The following is an 18946-nucleotide window of genomic DNA, read 5'->3' as shown; positions in this document are numbered from 1 at the left end:
TCTTCAGGTTTCGCTTCACTGGCATGCTGTGAAGCAGAATAAACTGTTTCAACATTCTTCGCTGGAGATCCTTAGGGTTGTTCGGGGAAGGTGTTCCTCTCTCATGAAGCTCCAGCACGCAGGTAACTAGGCCCCAACACCTCACACAACGGCTCTGTGCACCTTCAGCTGCAACAATTAATTCATTCATCCATCGGTAAATCACAACTCTGATGGTCTGACTCTTACCTTACAAGAAGTACGAGAGCTAATAACCCACTGGCAGATGCAGCTAGTTTCTTCTGCGTTTCTGTACATAGGCATGGTTTTGTTTTAAAGGAACTCATCTATTCATAACCCACTAATTACTGCAAGGAATAAGAATCCAGGTGCTGGGCAACTTCACTGCAAATCATTAAGAAATGCTTTGAGACTCATTCCAGCTTCGCAGATGTCTCAAGATAGAGCATACTTGCCTGCAGGAGACGGAGATGGGAATTGATTACCAGGAGGCCCAAGTTTCAGCTGTAAAACTGATGTTTCCAGCAAGACTGTCTCCTTGCATCAAATCTATGCTATGAAAACATCCTCCAGCTGATCAGTACCAGCTGGCGTTGAGGGGAAAAGAGGAAACGCTGCTTGCGGTGAAGCACCATAAGGCACAGGCCTTACCTCCACTTTAGAAACACTTCTCAGTGCTGGAATTACTGGTTAAACAGCTCGTACGTTACCCTGGCGGGATGACCATGCCCTCAGACTCTTTTGGTACATTCACTAACTGTAATTTATAATAAATCACAGCAGAAAAAAAAAAAAAAATCTTTAAACTGTGTCTGCTTTGAGCTACCCGTATCTTTTGCAAAGAGTGAGACAATACTTTGAGTTATTACAATGAGTAGAATGAACTTTTATTTTCATTTATCCTTCATTAATACCATACAATTAGATAGCAATATCTGGAAAAAAAAAAAAAAAAAAAAGAAATAATTTAAAACAGAAGGCACAGAAAACCAAACCCAACTATGCAGCTACAAGGGAAAGGGAAAAAATGATCCAGGAAGGGAATTAATTCAGATAGGTTTTATCGCTAAACACTCTGATCAAAAGCTACAGCACACAGAAACAAAACCGCACAGTTTAAACTAACCCATGCTTTTGTTACTTATACATATAAAAAAAAAAAAATCTAAAAATCTGATTTTTGCAGAGTTTTGAATGAAAAGTGTAATTTTGAGAATAAAAACCATTAAATCTAGTACATATGTCAAAATCTTCCCTAAAGTCTACACTAAGATGTACTTTACAAAAAAATCTGCATTAAGAGCAAAGCATACAGTTAAACAGCATCTGGGGACGGGAGGAGACTTGTTCTCAAATCAGTTAGAGTATCAAATAAATTTGGTGTTTGCTTCAGACACAAAGATTCTCAGTACAGTAATATACTGTAGAGGACATTCTTTTGTATTTTAATATTATGAAATTAAACCGATAGCATATATTACAGAGAGGAATAAAACCACTTCATTCATATGAGATTTTTACAATTTTTTTGCAAAAGAGTAACTTTATTTGTTTTGAAAACAAAGCTACTGGAATTAATGACATGCGATAATATGCCCCGATATTATACCGGCTAAGTTTGAAAATAAAGTTCATGCTTCACAATTGAAATATCCTGTGATTCTCAAATACATTCTCTGGTTATTAGTAATACAATACAGAGGTCATTTGTAAAATCAGTTCAGGTTGGGAACCCGGTTTATAAATGAATCTTTTTTTGCAAATATGCAGAACACTGACAACACACAGGGTTAGCTCCAGGTCAGCATATTTCCTTCTGCGCTCCACCCCTCTTTCCTTAAACAAACGGGTGCTTAGCCTGCAAATATCGTGGAAAGGCAAAGTCTAGAAGTTACAGGTTGGTTTGTAAAAATACTAAATACAATCCAAGATAAATAGTATTACTCTTACTGACAACTTAATAGCAGGTGCTCTCTAAAGGAAAAAAAAAATAATATCCTGAAATGCAAGAGAGATTGTTTCAGCATTTGATATCAAGGCATTTGCACATTTGTCAGGAGGTGACAGAATAAGAGTGAACTTTGCAGCTTACTCTGCAGTTGGACTTGAATTCAAAGAGCCTTCCTTCTAGCCTGCCCACCTGTAAACCACAACGTATAGTTTCTTAATAGCTTGCTTTTTTCCTGGAAATAATTCTCTCATTTAGAAAGTACAGGTCAAAGTATTGTTTCCACACATGAATAAAGAGAGCTGACAACTACAATAGAAACGGTAAAAATGATCTTTGTAAAAATGTTCATCAAAATTCTCTGACATAGCAAAACATTCATTTGTAAAGTAAAGTCTAATACTGCAAGCCATTCACTCAAAGACGACCTTGGGCACGTGTATTCTTGCCAGCGTTGCAACAGTAATTACTTCCATATTTCTTGTCATTATAGGATACAAACTCTGTAATATATTAAAGTTTCCTAACAAAGAGTCCAATTATTGCACTTTATAAAAATTCCAGTAATACCAGGCTTTTGTCCTACTTTTCTATGAACACTGATGCCCTGCAAGAAATATCTGGGGGACCAAGTAATTTTTGACGAGTAAGACGGATTACTTGAATCAGTCCGAAATACTGAATCAAAAATGGAAAGGCTTACGAAATGAAGAGAAGTACCTTTGGAAACGGATTTTGATTCATAGCAGCAGATAGATGTGTCATTGTGGTACTGACACACGTCCTCTTCACAGGGAAGAACGGACACATGGCTATTACGTTTATCTATCACCTGTAACTTGAGGACTGTGCAGAGAAACCCAAAGAACCACTAAGTTGTTCTGCTGACTCTACAAGCCTGATGGGGAAAGCTCAATGACAGCCGTATTGGAGTGGGAGTTTCTCTACGAGCTTGTGTATATTTGCATTTGCGTCAGCAATGGGTATAGTAAACAGAAATGGCTATTTCAGGATGGAAAGATACACAGAGCAAGTCTGAAAGGCCCACAAAAAAAGAAAATACAGCAGTTTTGGCCCTGCTTATAACCAGCTGTATCAATAGGGGAAAAAAAGATAGAGGAGATTTTTTTGCCAGCTATTTAGAAAAAGAAGCTGCTTGAACCAAAGTGATTCACAAATCTATATGAGGCTTCCAGGCCAGCAAATCACGGTTAAAGTCACTTTGTTCCTCTGCTCCTTCAGCATGGGAACGAGTGCAGAATGGCTCATTCCAACTGTGGACAGTCCGTTTACAGCAACAATCATATCACCACACCTAAAAACACAAGAAGAAAAAAAAAAGATGACTACTACTCCGCAGTAACTAGTACACACCAACAAACAGCACTTCACCTCTGGGGTGATAGGTTTCCATTAGGTTGGAAGTGTAGCTAAAAAAGCCCAGAGAGTTCAATTTTAAGCCTGTTTTACTAATAAAACTCATCTGGGAAATTCCCAAATCACTGGGATTCAATTCTAATACAAAGATAGTTCTGCATTAAGAGCTGACCTGTAGGGAAACGTGAGGAAAGAGAGTTGGCAAGATCTAACGGAGTCAGGAGAAGATGAGATAGAATGTGCATGACAGAAGCATTTCTCTTTGTTTGTGTGGATTATAACACATTTACACCAAACATGCCTTTACCGTAGGAGGTGTAAGTAAAGATACTTATGGTTACCAACTGCATTCCAGCTGAGAACCTTGTTTTTAATGGCTTATGATTTTGTTAAATGTAGCTATTTGGCTTGAAATCTCCCTCAGCAGACGGTTCCACTGAGAAGCTGTAGCATCTCTGTGTTTTGATGCAGGGAATAGAAATTTGGGAGGGTGCTGTTTACTGGCCTTGAGAAAATTGACCTCGAAGGGTTAATTTTCAGTTTTTACAAGCTCAAGAGAAACTTTAAAAAAAAAAAAAGCACCTAAGTTCTTCCTATGTTGGGCACGCTCCATCTCCAAGCATCTCTTCTCTGTGACTTGCATGTGTGTTTGGCATCCTCCAGAGCAGTCGAAAATGACTCTGGAGATCAAACAGGACTTTTCCTGAAACTGATCCTCCCAGCTATTGGAGGCACCAAAATGGATGCCAAAAAGATGCTCTCCTGAGCTCTCCCAGTGCCCTCCACTAAGGCAGAGCAGAGGAAGAAAAGGCAGTGCGACCAACACCACTTAAATGTGCACTCAAAAGCGCTTCCCTGCCTGAACCAAGGTACCCCATCAACCAAACCAAAATGCTGCAGTTCCCTGAGTGGGGTCTCAGCTTACCCAGCCTTTCTGCTGCAATCATTTCACCATAAAATCACACCAGACAGATAAGGTAGGCAGAAAACTGTCTTAACTATTGAACTATGAAGTTATTTTCTCCCTTCCTTTCTAGCCTAACAAAACATTTAGAAAATGCAAACAAAACAGAACAGCTTCAAAAAGATCTGCCCCATGATAACTCATGGGGCAGGTTCTAAGGAGCTCTCCCTTGTTGATGGCCCATTTTTAAGTCCATATTCTCAGTGAGACAGTATATTTGAACAGAGGGTATTATATCACAATATCACTCAAGAGCATCTTTTCCATTCCTTACAAGGAGGTAAGCGTGACCACAACTACTCTTCCCCTCCTCTTAGGAATGATGCTTGAATTTCCATTTGAAGACTTCTAGTTATTAATTCCCCAATCTGACATTATTTACTTTGGGTTGAACTGAAATCTTTCATTTAATCCAAACTGTTTCATAGTTGGCCAAAAAAATGTAATTTTGTGTTCAGCCAAGCTATTTTTTTCATTTATTTGTTTAGTCATTGAACTGAAAAATCAATTACTGGCAAGGCTCTAGGCATAAGTACATTTTTAACTTACAAAGTTGCTTTGTAAGTAAATCTACATGTAAAAATCATGCCATAAAACTTCAAGTTACATATTCTTTACTGCTACCTTCACAAAAAAATCAGTTTATGAACAAGAGAACCTTCAATAGGAACTGTAAGTCCTAGTTCTGAACTAATCCTAAATGAGTCTAAGATGCATATATGGATACTAGACCTGCAGGCTGCATCCAAACAGAATGTGTAAGTAGAATCATATAATCTTTAAGGTTAGAACGGACCTCAGGAGGTCTCTAGTCCCACCTCAAAGCAAGGTGAGCTGTGAGATCTGACCAGGTCTCTCAGGGCTTTATCCAGTTGGGTGCCAGAAACCCCCAGCGGCAGAGACCACACAACTTGTGCCACTGCCTGACCGTCCTCATGGGGGAAATAGTTTCTCCTTATATCCAGTCTCAACCTCTTTTGTTCAACTTGTGCCTGTTGTCTTTTGTCCTCTCGCCCTGCACCACACTGTGAAAAGCCCAGGCTCTGTCTCCTTGATAATCTCCTTGTAGGTACTGGAAGGAGCTGTTAGGTGCCCTGAAGCCCTCTCCTCACGGGGCAAATGCTCCAGCTCCCCCCATCTCCAGGCCCTTCACTGAACTTGCCTCATTTATCGGTGTCTTTCCTGCCAATTAATGACTCTCAGTGCACTGGCATAGGGACTCGGTTCCTTAGTGATCTTTTCAGAGATCTTTTTCATCTACTTTCTTGCCTTTCCATTAAAACAGCAGCACCCATCTTCAGTACCAGAGTTCCTAGCAGTGGCTTCAGAAGGCTATAGGAAAGGATAAAGCAGTTTTCCCCACTTTACAGAAGTAAGTTCTAATTTTTCAGCTGTTCTCTAGGAAGACAAAAATGTTACGAACGAGCCAGTTCTGCACATACACATTTTGCAATGTCCCTTGGCCTAAAGAAGAGTTCAACAGGGAGACAGAGACAGCAGGTGACATCCGCATCGCAGGTGGGGAGGAGGACGGGAGATGGCAGAGGTGTCAGCACAAGCACCACCTCTGACAGACGCCCTTTCCCCACCAGAAACACCCCGTCCTTCCCTGCATCACACTCATCAGGGAGGCAAAGCACTACTGGGCTGCATGACCTGCCCCAGCATAAGATGCTACAGCGTATTTCCTTAAGCAATTAGTTGCACCAGCACGTAACTATTTAAAGTGTTGATTATTATTATTACTACTATACTTTAGCTTACTTTAATCTTCCGTCAAAGTACGCGGGAGTTCCAAGAACAATCGTTTTAATGAAGAAAGGCTGGTTTGTGTGGTTCTCCTCGTAGCCACCGACAATGCTGAAACCCCAGCTCCCTAAATTGCTCCGCCGCAGTACTACGTCATGGCAGCTATGTAGGCAGCTGTGGAATGGAAGCACAGGACAGCAAGAGAAAAAGCCGTGTATACCACGTATAGATATTTTTATAGTGGGCACAACACCTGCTGTCTCATCATTACCACCGTGATAAGTGTGGAAGAGACGGGGAGGGATGGTGATTACACTTCTGTTCCCGAACAGAGTGATTTTGCAATATTCAAACTGATTACCAAAAAAACCCACAATCTTGAGACAGAAAAATGTTTTAAAAGAAATAATGCAGTGCTAGAATAATTGCTTAAACACAGTTAACTCTGTAAACTGACAGTAATAGAATGGCATTTTAGGGATTTCACAGGTGGCAAGAATGTGGGTGGAAAATGGATACCCCATGGGCTTAGTTTGCAAGTCAAAAATGCAGTGCATTTTTCTTCCACCCCCAGCCAGTTCAGGCTTTTTCTACTTTAAGTAAAGATCTAAAAATCCATGCATCATCTTCTCTACCTCTGAACTGACGCATCATCAGTAATGAAAATATAAATGATTAACCAATTTTATTACATGGAATGTAAATAATCCAGATCATGCTTCACTAACTGTATTGGTATACGTTATCTCCCATGGTGAAAATTAATTCTTGCCAATGAAGTTGGCAATGACTGTAATTAAAAAAAAAAAAAACAACACAACATAGAAATTAACTTTTGGGTAAAAAATGCCAAGTTCTTTACTGATGTACAGCACTCCTTTAGGTAACTCATTAATACTTGAAAGGAAGAGAAATTAATTGATAGTAAAACTCAGAAAATTAAATGAAAAAGTGTGAAATCTTTGGAGGGTCAATGCATGGTTCTGTTACCTTCAACTGCAATTCTGCTACCAATACGCGTGGTTCTTGTTGTGGTTTTATGCTTAAACTACAGACCTGAGCCCAGTAACTCTATCAGAGGGAGATGAATTAACCTGCACGCCCTGACTGAAGTTAATAACACTGATCACTGTAGTGGGAGCTCTTCTTGATAGCAACCAATATCAGAATGAGCTTATAGCTGCAGACACGAGAGAGTGAAAAACAGAAGTGTAAAAATGAAACATGGTGATGTCCAGCAGACTGCAGATTAGTCAAGGGGAGCTTGCTCGCTGCAAATCTTGGAGAGTTTTTGTGTTTGGCAGAGATGGTAGTGGGTTCTTGAAAGAAATGCATGAAGATTTGTAACTATGGGCTTGTATATGTGCAAGAGACCTGTGTCAAGAGTCTGTGAGAACGGCAAGTCTGATCCAATATTCTAAAGTTGTATATTTGGCCTCATAAATTTAGGTAGTGGATTAGCAAAGAGACATGTAGGTAAATACTTGTGTTTTTATTAATAATCTCTCTGCTTTTAGATACTCTACAGGATGTTATGACACAGTTAAGCAATAGAAAAGATGACTCTTCTTCTTCAATGTCAAGAATCTACATGGATAGTTATTATGGTTTGTGAAGGGATAAACCAAGTCTATCCATCTTCCAGTTTCCTAAGGAAACATTGCTCCTGTTCACAGTCCTCTTCCTAAGCACACTGCCAACCAAATATAGCTGAGATGGTCGGTCAGGCAGAAATAAGGGCAGATGTGCTGCAACTAATAAGGTCTCTGCTTTTGTACCTCTCTCAGACTTAGCTTAAAATAGCTAACTAATTACTTTATCAAATAATTTCGTACCTTGGAAGTCCCAGCCACATGACCCATGACGGTGACCAACTGGCATCATATTCATTTTCACTGATGGTACTCAATTGTTCTTCATTAGCCTGGGGCTGTTCTTCTACAATCTGGACTTCCAGGGCTTTCAGGGCGACTACCGAAGAGGCAGCACTAGCTTTCAGCATGGCCACCGCCTCGCTGTGACTTAGGTTAGTCAAATCGATGCCGTTGATGTTCAGCAGCACATCACCTGTTCAAAGGTGCAAGTGAGAACACATCAGTCTGTCAGAGTCGCTCCTGCTGACAGCACCTCCCATGCCAGAGCTTCACTTAATATTGTATTTTTCAGAGCTGAGACAGTCTGAACCAACAGCCTGGGAATGTGAATAGCTCTAAAGCTATGTGAATAGCTCACTGTCAGTTTGAAACATTAACGTATTGAACTATTAAGCTGGATCAGTATCATTTATTTCCACGTAACACACCAAAAGCTGTAGCTTCTATGGTATATTGCCCTGAAAATTTGAGATAGGAATTACCTAAGCACCTCACCATCTCGACTGCAATTGCTATTGCAGATCCCACAATCGTTTCCAGTCGTGGATCTTAGGTCCACCCTAACTTTACAAGGGAAGGAAGAATGATGGAAGGAACAATACAGGTACCACAAAGTAACCAACTCTTGTAGATTACTGAGGCTCCACAGACTGTTTTAGGTCTTCTGGTTTTTCTAACTTGTTGCTCAGAAGAACAAAATGGAATTAAAAAACTACTGGAAAGGTTAGTACAAAAAACAGTCCATTAGAAGAAAGAAAGAACATCTCTATAAAGATAATCTGGAAAGAGTTGAAGCCACTAAAAAAACTGCCACAATTTTTATTTTATTTCAGAATATTTTTAAAAAGCCTCAGGATGAAAACAAGAATGTTATTTACTGTCCAAGCAGTGACAGTCTCCTCTTCCACACAATGTCACACTTACTGATGAAAGTCAGAAAAACCGAAGCAAAAGTGTGAACACCTGGGTCACATTTGGAACGAGACTCATTTTTTAAAAGCTTTTTCCTCCCACGAAAAGCTGAAGTTGAGGTGCAGCTTAACTTGAAATCACTTTTGTTGCTGCTGTGGCTACTTTAATGTTACACAATGAAAGAGCAATTGCGATTCTTTTATCAAGTGTGTTTTTCATAGTAGTACAGAAAAAGAAAGCATAGCCATTGGTGTGTGGGTGTAAATCTCCTTCTCTCAGAAGTATATAAGGATGCTCCCACACTGTTCTTTTTAAATTTGCAATCTGTGAAGTTTTTTCCCTAAAACAATCTGTAATTCTGCGAACTGTGAATCAGAGATCCCATAGGCAGTCTTTGTTTCACATACGACACAATACGTTTCAATCATCAAATGCTTTTGCTATCAATCAGGCAGGACTGCTTTCACCTACACCGAGTCTAATGTCCACCTCCTGGTTCCCTTCTGCAAAGCCGAGGAACAAGGACAGGTCTGTAGCACTCCTGAAGATCGGCAAACACAAGCTGTCTCAGAGGATAAGAAAGCATTCAGGAACCAGGGTCAACATTGACGTAGCTTTAGGGGTAAACTTAGCATGGGTGAACTGTGGCCTGCCATCAGGGCATCTCTGCTGTTCAGATATTATACTGAGGAGCAGAGATTCCTTGGACAGAGATGGGGCCCACCCCACCAAATTAAACACAAAACCAGGATGCGTGTGCTGCAGTACAAAGCATCACACCAGACCCTCAGCTCAGGCAATTACCGTCAGCTTTAAAGAATTTAACCAGACATTTCCTGGTCTTATCCACTTCCCCTGCTATCGTTCTCTAAACATCCCTTTCCTAGAAAAGGTGGAAGTGCAATACGAAATACTCTATTTCCATTATTGAAACATGAAGAAAAGCATCCATCAGCGCTTTCCTACATCTGTGAAAAGACTTTTTGACACCACCTTGACTCCAGAGAATGTACTCATCAAACAGCAGCCAGAGGCCACCCATGCCACCAGGAAAGCCAAGCCCCACCTCGTTTAATCCTGCCGTCTCTTGCCAAACACCCGTGAGGCTGTACACTTGTCACAAAGATGGGCAGTTCACCACTTTTGCTGCCTCTGCCTCCTGCCACTGTCATTCCCAGAGATTCATGTGGCTCTTTTTTCACAGTAATGTGCTTTTCTTGGCATGTAACACACTGGGAGAGATCCTGTTTGACAAGGACAAATAACATCGTTAAAACTTAAAAAAAAAAAACCAAAACAACAGAACAAAACACAACTAAATACCCAAAGCTATACTTTGGCACTTTAACAGAATGGTTTAAAGGGACTAAGCAGTGCAAATCGGCTTTGTCTGGATTTCCTCCAGGTCAGAAAAAAACCCAACCAAACAAAAAAAAAGCCACTCATGTAGATAATTAAATATAGACAGAAAGTTCATAAAGGCCCATCTTGAAAAATCTCACTCCAGTTTTTCTTAGCATCCTACACTGGAATAGACTAAATTTTAGGACTGCACTACAAAACCATATGGTCAAAAGAGTGGACACAAGCCAGAAACAAATCTTTTGATGTCTTGGTGAACATCAGCATTACCTCATTTGTCAGTAGAATATGGCCCAGAACTACAAAGGGGCTCCTAAGAAATGAAAACACATATGTTTTCATGCTGACAAAGAGAGACCATTTAAAGCCCTTATACGTCATGCTTTCTTTTGCAGCTGGTATGTAGAATCTCCAAGACCACAAAGTAACTAAGGCCAGTCAATGCTATAGGCTGGTAACGGGTGCCTTGTGCGGTCTCCCTAATGATTACAACAAAGACCCAAACTTGAAGCAAGAAGAGATCCTGTATTTCATTTTCTAACACCTGAATTATAAAGTTTAGCCCGTATTTAGTTTAGCCCCATCAAAAGGATCTAAACCTGAATCAAAGTATATTTTATTTGCTGAAGCTCTTCCTCTGAAGGATATTTAGTGATACAGTCAAACCACTGTACCTATACCTATACTAGCATCTTAAATCAACAGAATATTTTCAAGGAATCCAAAATACCAGAAGAAATAACCTGGGAGATTCTTCCAACTACAAATACTTATTTATTTCCCTGCCTTCTCTTGGAAAATGACAACACTACTTTCTTTGACTTCCAATGCCACATGCTCCTCCTCACTCACTCTGCTCCTCGCATACACACATTAATCACATATGTAGCTATACATACACATATCATAGCTTATAAAGACAGCTCCTTCTTAAGTCTTCACGCTTTAGGACTAACTGGCTGGTACCATGCAATTATATAAACATTTTTTAAGCCACAAGACTTCTAAGCCAACTGTAGGTTAATGAGAGAGAGGCAAAGATAAACGGTGTGAAACATGGGAAATGTCCACTTGTGGTTACATGGGACATCCCACTCTGAAAGAGCCCATGGGTGGTATTGATAGGGGAGGGAAATCAGCTCAGCCAACAGATCAACTTTGGAACTGAGCTATGAACGCAACCGATGCTGGCAGACGGAAAGTGGGCTCAAGCTCTTATATAGATGAGCTGTAATTATTGTGTTGATATGGCCTAATGTTGTGGCAAGTTCTAACAGCCACTAACTGTATTCAGGAGCCTCACCTTTGTCCCTCAGGAGGAAAACAAGCTTCCTAGAGCCTCACTTGTTCTTTTCTGAAATTACCCAAACTTTTAGAAGAAAATACTACCAACACATGTAAATCCTTCCAACAGAAGTATAATGTTAAACAGTGATGCCAACAGAGCAGACAGGAGGAAAGGTGGCTTGGCTGACACGGTCAACATGACAATTATTTCACAAAATCAACTTCTCAACAGTGAGAAGTCATATTTTTCTAACTACAAGAACATCCCAAGCACAGGCTTTATTTCTGCAGGTCTTCTGGATAATCTGACACGAGCTTCATGAAAGCCTCCTCATTCTGCCTTTCTCTCCAGCTTGACCCTACAGAACTCAGCAGTCTTGCAGCCAGCACTGCTGGCTCATGGAGATGATGACACATCCCTCCAACCTGCTCTTTATATCCTAGGTAGTGTGCATCACATCCCCTGTCCTTGCTGGTTGCAGCCAGCACAGCAGCAACAAAAGACAACGTTCTTGAATGACACCTCTCCCATGCAGTAGTAACACATGAGCCACTGTCTTAGACAAGGTCTAACAACTACAGCTGTATGAGCTCAGAGAACTTGCTTCTTTCATTGCAGTCAGCAAATCCAAAATATATTGAAAAGCTGTTGCATATCTTTTGTTCTCACTCCAGACATGATGCAGGACCTGCGTACCTGGAAGCCATCTTTAAAAAAAAAAAAAAACAACAAAAAAAAAGGTAAAAAAGAAGACATAACCCCTTCTTCCAATCTTGCCTTGCTACACACTTAGACCATCACAAGAATAAAACTGTATTTATACCTCTTAGAAAGAGAAACACCAACCTTATGTGAGTTGGGTCTGCTGTGAAACAGCTGCTGGGACTGGTGTTGGTGTGAGTTGCTGTTGTGAGTCCCCGTGTCTCGAATAATACTGACCGTCTGTGACTTCAGAGGCCTAGAGATGACCAAATTCACTCTCTCCCCACTAGCCTGCCGAATATATAAAACAAAATAATGAAGTCGATAGGATATTGATTATTAGCAGAGGGGGAGGAAAACATATGACAAAATATGAAACAAGACAACAGCAGAATTTGTTTTCCAGTTCCTGGGGGTGCCACAAACTTCTTAAGATTACACAGTCCCTTACTTGCTTCTTGCTGCAATTCCCCCCAGAACAGAGGGGATATTAACACTCCTGCTTTTCCCCTGGTGTTACATCTGTATCAGCTGGAAATCCTTTGCCAAAAGGACTGTTTCTCGCTTTATGTTATGCAGCTTCAAACATTAAAAATCACCCATTCCATTTGCAGCCTCTGCAAACTTCTGCAACACATAGCAATAAAAGAAAGAAATGCCCACGTGATGGCTCCAGGGTCTGCAGATTTTGGTCAAAAGCTCTGAACACCTCTGGTGTTTCCCAAAGAGACTTCTAAGAAAGATGGTATATATAAGCACACCATCAAATTCTGGAGTTTGGGGAATATCAGGAAACTTGGATACCAGACATTAAATGAAACATCAACTTCTATTGCCGCAAAAATACACCTCAATAGATAAAAGTTACCCAGTGTAAAATTCTGACCATTTCACTGTATCAAGATACGGGGAAACTGAAATTACAATTCCAAAGATCATTGTTATTTTCCTTTAACTGCCATGGAAGCTCTTGAAATCATACCTGAAACAAATATTTACTACTCATTTGTATCGCAGCTCTCTATGTCGTGCTGGGTTAAGCAAAGACGACTGCGCTAGACGGCAAGAACCTACTACTGGTCTGTTCCAACTTTCCTAAAAAAAATAGCAGTTTTCACCAACACCCAGTCAGCAGGAAGCAGCAATGTGCTGCAGCTGTTTCCTTACGGACTGGGAGAAAGGCACGGAGTAAAGGTTTTCCTGTGGGAACAGGGAAGAGTCATATGTAATGCTTTCAGTAATATTTGTGTCCAGAGCAGAGCCAGTCATTTGGAATAGCCCTTTCCTGAACACTCAGAAAATGAGTTTTACTGCACAGGATTCATGGAAGACCTATTTTTTTTTCTTCCCAGCTGCTACCTGTTGCCTCTACAAAGTCTGACAAATCACTTTCCTGTTTTAAGCCCAACTCCATGCACAGGCAAATAAATACAAAACAAATCCCACTTTTATAGAGCTTACTGAGAGATTAAAACTACAGTACATATATAAATATAATAGTAATTCTCTTTTTTTTTCTGCCAAGCAATAGGCTACGTGGTACTCTCCTTGATCACCCGAGTGGTCTTCTAACCTTCAGGCTGTATGCCAGGGAAGACTAATGCACTTTTCACTTCTGAGGAGGTGAATTTCATCTGCTAGGTGCCAAAGCAGACCTTGCTTTGCACTATTATTTCCAGAACACAAATCACAGCGAATTGCATCGCTGCAGGCTTTTAGGTGTTACACAAGCTGTGCTGTCCAGGACAGACTCTACCCGAGGCTTTACCCAAGAAATAAAGCTGAGCTAAGGACTCAGGTAGGGAATGCAAATTACCTGTATAACCTGAGCAGCAAGCTCGGGTGTCCCGTGCTTCAAGTCATGCCCATTGATTGCAAGTACACGGTCGTTGCTGCAGAGCCTGCCGTCTTGAGCAGCCAACCCTCCTTCCAAAAGGTCAAGAATGAAAACTCCTGGCTCGTCTGTTCTGCGTACAAGTTTAATGCCAAGCTGCTCGCTGGAGTCGCGTTTGTGCAGCGTCACTTGAAAGCTGTCTTCCCGCAAGGAGCTGGTGGTGTCCGTGTGGTTGTGTGTGCGGCTGCCGAACCGCCTCTCTCTCAGCACGGTGAGGTGCAGCACTGAGCAAGGCTGGGAAAGCACAGCTCGAGCGTGGTTGTGAGACACATTGCTTATGTCAAAGCTATTGACCTGCAAAACAACAATAACAAAAAAACCCAGAATGATATTTTCACATGTTTAATTGTTCCTGGTTATGGAAATTAAAGTCCTTTCCAAACTAAATTCAGAGCTCACTGCAAAACCAACCTTGGAGTAACCTACGTATCTGACCCTACCAGGCTTCCTCTCTCATACTTCCATCCTCTCCTGCAAACCCACTTTTGTTGCTCCATCCACAAACCTATTTTTAGGTTGGAAAAGACCCTTAAGATCATCGAGTCCAACCGTTAACCTAGCACTGCCAAGTCCACCACTAAACCATGTCCCTAAGCACCACATCTACACATCTTTTGAATACCTCTGGGATAGTGACTCAACCACTTCCCTGGGCAGCCTGTTCCAATGCATGACTACCCTTTTGGTGAAGAAGTTTTTCCTAATATCCAATCTAAACTTCCCCTGGTGAACTACAGGCGTTTTCCCACAATGGTGACAACATCTCTCTAACAGTGAACACCCTCTGTCATCATAGTCCAGGGTTTTTGTTCTCCTGGTCACCTACACTTGTCTTCCTTAGATCTTTACATTGTTTGTTCTCCAGGACAAGAACTTTGTGTGTGCTTTCAGTGTCAAGCCCAGCATCACTTAACACTATAAAACAATAACCATAAAAAGAATACATACAGATTTCTGAAGAAAGCTTATGTCTAACAATATGCCATACTTCCATGATGTGAGAAATAAAAAAAAACACAACCCCTTTGAAATCCAGAATAATGAAATTTGTTCATTAAGACAGTAGAAAAAGCTGGTTGTACTAATTCTCAAGTCTCAGCATGAACTTAGGAGATTTTCCACTCTAGGTCAGAGTTTCAGACTTATAACCTGTATCGCTCCAAATTCAGTTGTAAATGAAAAACAGACTGAACTTTCCCTCTCTATAAACAAGAATTGTGTTTGTTATGTGGCCCACTGATACAAAGCTCAGTAATCTTCAGTCATTTCTTGCACTATAAAGTTAAGATAAAAATTGACAGTGCAATGAGATTTGGCAGAAAACAGGAGCACCACAAAAACCAGCACAAAACCTGTATTTGCCTTGTTCTGTAAGAAGGGGTTCGAAGTTAACACTAAAACTTCATCCTTAGCACGTCCTATTGTGCCCTGATGGAGAAACCTCTGCCCCATAATTTCAGCAGATAGAAACTAACACCAAATGGACTATACTGACCTGCCTTACCTAAGCCTTTTAATGGTCCCCACTGCAACCTAAGTAAGTAAAAACATAAACTTGCAGCTTCCCACCATCTAATAGCAATATTAACACTTAAAAAAAAAAAAGATAGGAAGAGAAAGGACTCGGAAATCTATGTATGACAGCTGCCACATTTACATCATGCATCTGAGCTGAGGGGCTCCAAGAGGTCAATACCAAACAATTTGGCTGTGGTGGTTTCAGCACGGCGAAGGGGTAGCCGTACCCGCCGCTACCCTACCCCTGCAAGAGGCTGCCGCTCTGGCAGCGAAGTGGGAGGTCGCCCTCCCTCAGCCACCTCCATCCTCCAGCCCGATGCCCAGCACACAGCCGCTGCTCCCGGCAGCACCGCAAGCTCAGACACCAAACCACAGTCGTGTCCTGGTCTGCTGCTGCCCCGAGACAGGCTGTAACCTTGGGCAGAGGGAAAGGAGGCATAGCTAGGAGAAATAACATTTAGAGCTGCCACCAGCAAAACCCACTAGGGCTCCTCCGTTAGAGCCCTTAAATTGAATCTAGTTTTATTTTTAGCTGTCACTAGCTAAAGTAAATACATAAAATATGGAAGCATTCAAAGGGCATAGAAGAATATATGCAATAAAATGTAATTCTTCTTTCTACAAGGCAGTTCACAATTTCAGAATAAAACAGCCTTAGCATTTCTTGGGGAAAGAGATTCTCATTAGGTCATGTTTTACATGAATTACAGCCACAGTCCAGCACAAAAAAGAGACAATTTGTAGAGCACTTTGAAAGTGTTAGGTACCTATCTATACCTTGCAGAGAACATACACTTTTATGTAGCTGTTACTAAATGCTGTTCCCTCAGATCTTGAAACGGTAATACTTCTTGTTTGACTGGGCAAGAAAATGCTGAGTTTCATCTCACAGTCCTTTCTGGCTTTTAGTCCTTTACTGCTCATAAAAGCCTTTGAAGACATTTTCAAAAATAGCCGACTGAAGTGCGCACGCTGAGCTGCATCTAACGCTGCACTTAATTACAGCTGGCAGAGACCGAGCCTGGTCATTTTAATACAACAGCTCAGCACCTGCACAGGTAAATTCAAAGCAATAAAGATATTGTATCGTCCAAAACATTTGGCTTTTACCTCCTGTACCTCTCCCTTGGCATGACAGAAGGACCCTGATGGACACCCTCCTAGCATCTGACAGCCCCAGTGCCAACACGTCGATAGGGAAGACTCACTGCAGCTTATAAATTCTATTTATCATCAATTTACTGCCACTCACAGCTTTGGAAACTATAACTGACACCTGCCCAAACAGCAAGGATTTCCAAAGCTTCACTGGAGCTCAAGATCCCTATTCTGTCAACCAAGGAGAGCCCTTGAGTATTGAAATAAGTTAGGCAGCATTCAACCAGTGTCTGCAACTGCTTGTTAAAAAGGCAACATTTTGGAAACCTCCTGGGTTACTTTCTTGGCCAGCCACTATGCTAACACTCCAAGAGGGGAAAAAGGCATGTTTCTCAAAAGGGACTTTATTTTCTGAAGTGCAAATTAATTTCATTCCAAGGGTAACTACAGTGTTTTAGCTACTTCTATCAGCTTGATTTCAAAAAAGTGAAATGAAAAAGGCTGATACTAATTTTGGACTGACCTTAGCCTATCAGATCAAAAGCAAACATTGTTACTGAAGTCATTTTGAAATGATGGTAATATATTCGTTTCAGGTGGAATGATTAAAAACAGAAAAAAGCTGGAGGACTGTCTTGTTTATGTAGAACTCTGTTAGTGCCATTCTTAAGAGTCCTATAAACAACCCCTTCCCCTAACATAAAACTAAACCTCAAAATTGAATAGAATTTGATCTTTTTACACTGTCTGTGGCTAATTACTTAACACAGTAACAAAAATACACATTCTATCACAACCAACTTAAATTTTAACTGTTTACTTTTTTTGAAAAATATTTAGAGCGCCTTGCTTCAGATGATGCTAGTGAAGAACATCACTGACTCTTCTACACATACTGAAAGACACAGGTCAACTGCCTAGGCTATTGGAAGGTAACAGTGAAGCCAGATTAAAGTAACAGTTTAGATGAAGCCAGCCTTACAATCCATAAATTGCTTTTTATACAGAATAAACTATGCCAACTTGTTAGCCAGAAGTAACCTTGGGTTCCTTCAGAAAGCATGCATAAGTTGAAATAAAGACCAGGTCCCACAACATTTAAAAACAGAAAAATAAACTCATATTTTAAACATTGATAAGAGATGCTAAGGAGGAAAAATAATTCCAGAGACTGGACCGACAAACAACATAAAGCATGATAGCCAAAATTGCTAGAACAACAGGCTCTGCTCTGAATATTAATTTGCCTTCCCACTGATAATTGCAAAGCTAACATTTACACAACATATTCTGACAAGGAAAATCTCCCATCTCATTTAACAGGCAGTTCTGCAAGGAGTGAATGGAAAGCAAGCAGACAGAATACGTAATTAGGTTCCATACTTGAAGTATTTGGTCTCCAGCAAGAAGTCTTCCATCTCTGGCTATGATCCCATCTCGATAAACCTCTTGAATGACAATGTTGATCAAAGGCGTTTCATTGCCACCCACTATGCTAATTCCTAATTCGATATAAGGATTGGACCGATGAATTTCAATAGTAGTGATCTCTCCTTCAGGCAAGGTAGGTGGCTGTTGATTTGCTGCCAATTATTTTTAAAAAGAAAGATGATTAATATCCTTTATACGTCATTCATTTTCAATAAAGCAAACCACCAAAGGACAATGTAGAAAGGCCACACGACAATGGTTTAACAACAAACTAAACAAATGCAATTGGATTAGTTCCACTACTTGGAACACCTAGCTCATTAGAAACAGCTCTCTAATGACTTAGTAGCATCCGTGCTTCCTGAAATGGAGTCATTTGGATTGGAAAAGGGCATTCTGAACCCTTTGGATCCTGTCCTTTATAATAAATTTCATACATTTCATTTCCAATTGGGTCACTTGTGTATTCACATTTGGTGATGATGATAAAAATGTGTTTTAGGGGTTACCCCATGGGGTATGACTTGGTCATGCCTCTTCGTCAGCTGGTCTCACAACTGCACTAGGAGCTGCTATTGAGTTACCGGGTCAAGAGAAGGAGCCCATTTCTGAAGCAAACATGAAGACAACTAAAGAGGAAAAGGGGGGATGCTAAAGGACAGCAAATACAGAGGAGAAGGAAGAGGACGGGACCACCTTCCTCTGTGGTAAGACTCAGCGCTTCCTCTCTAAAATCCCAGATGCTAGAGATGGTACTGCTCGTTTGGTGCAGATGGATGCAGGTTACTCAGCTGCCTTTTCGCTCGAGCAGGACAGCACTCTGTGTGTG

At 40.9% G+C, this 18946-nt stretch overlaps 1 protein-coding gene across 5 annotated transcripts in view; it reads right to left on the bottom strand.

The window, feature by feature from the left end:
- Window positions 1-905: 905 nt before the first annotated feature.
- LNX2 (ligand of numb-protein X 2) overlaps window positions 906-18946 on the bottom strand; it is a 61053-nt gene continuing 43012 nt past the window's right edge. For all 5 annotated transcript variants that reach the window (XM_087756093.1, XM_087756092.1, XM_087756096.1 and 2 more), the window contains 7 exons: window positions 18070-18269; window positions 13993-14364; window positions 12321-12467; window positions 9891-10068; window positions 7874-8105; window positions 6054-6212; window positions 906-3263 (listed from right to left, as the gene is read on the bottom strand). In XM_087756093.1, the coding sequence (XP_087612219.1) occupies window positions 3128-3263; window positions 6054-6212; window positions 7874-8105; window positions 9891-10068; window positions 12321-12467; window positions 13993-14364; window positions 18070-18269 (1424 nt within the window). In that variant the 3' untranslated portion in view covers window positions 906-3127. The remainder of the gene's footprint in view (window positions 3264-6053; window positions 6213-7873; window positions 8106-9890; window positions 10069-12320; window positions 12468-13992; window positions 14365-18069; window positions 18270-18946) is intronic.

Source organism: Nipponia nippon, unplaced genomic scaffold (assembly GCF_047370975.1).
Source record: "Nipponia nippon isolate SJK-2023a ecotype South Korea unplaced genomic scaffold, ASM4737097v1 scaffold_2, whole genome shotgun sequence".
In the NCBI taxonomy this organism is placed as follows: Eukaryota; Metazoa; Chordata; class Aves; order Pelecaniformes; family Threskiornithidae; genus Nipponia; species Nipponia nippon.
Note: the sequence above shows the minus strand (reverse complement) of the source record. Positions and strands in the feature narration are given on the sequence as shown.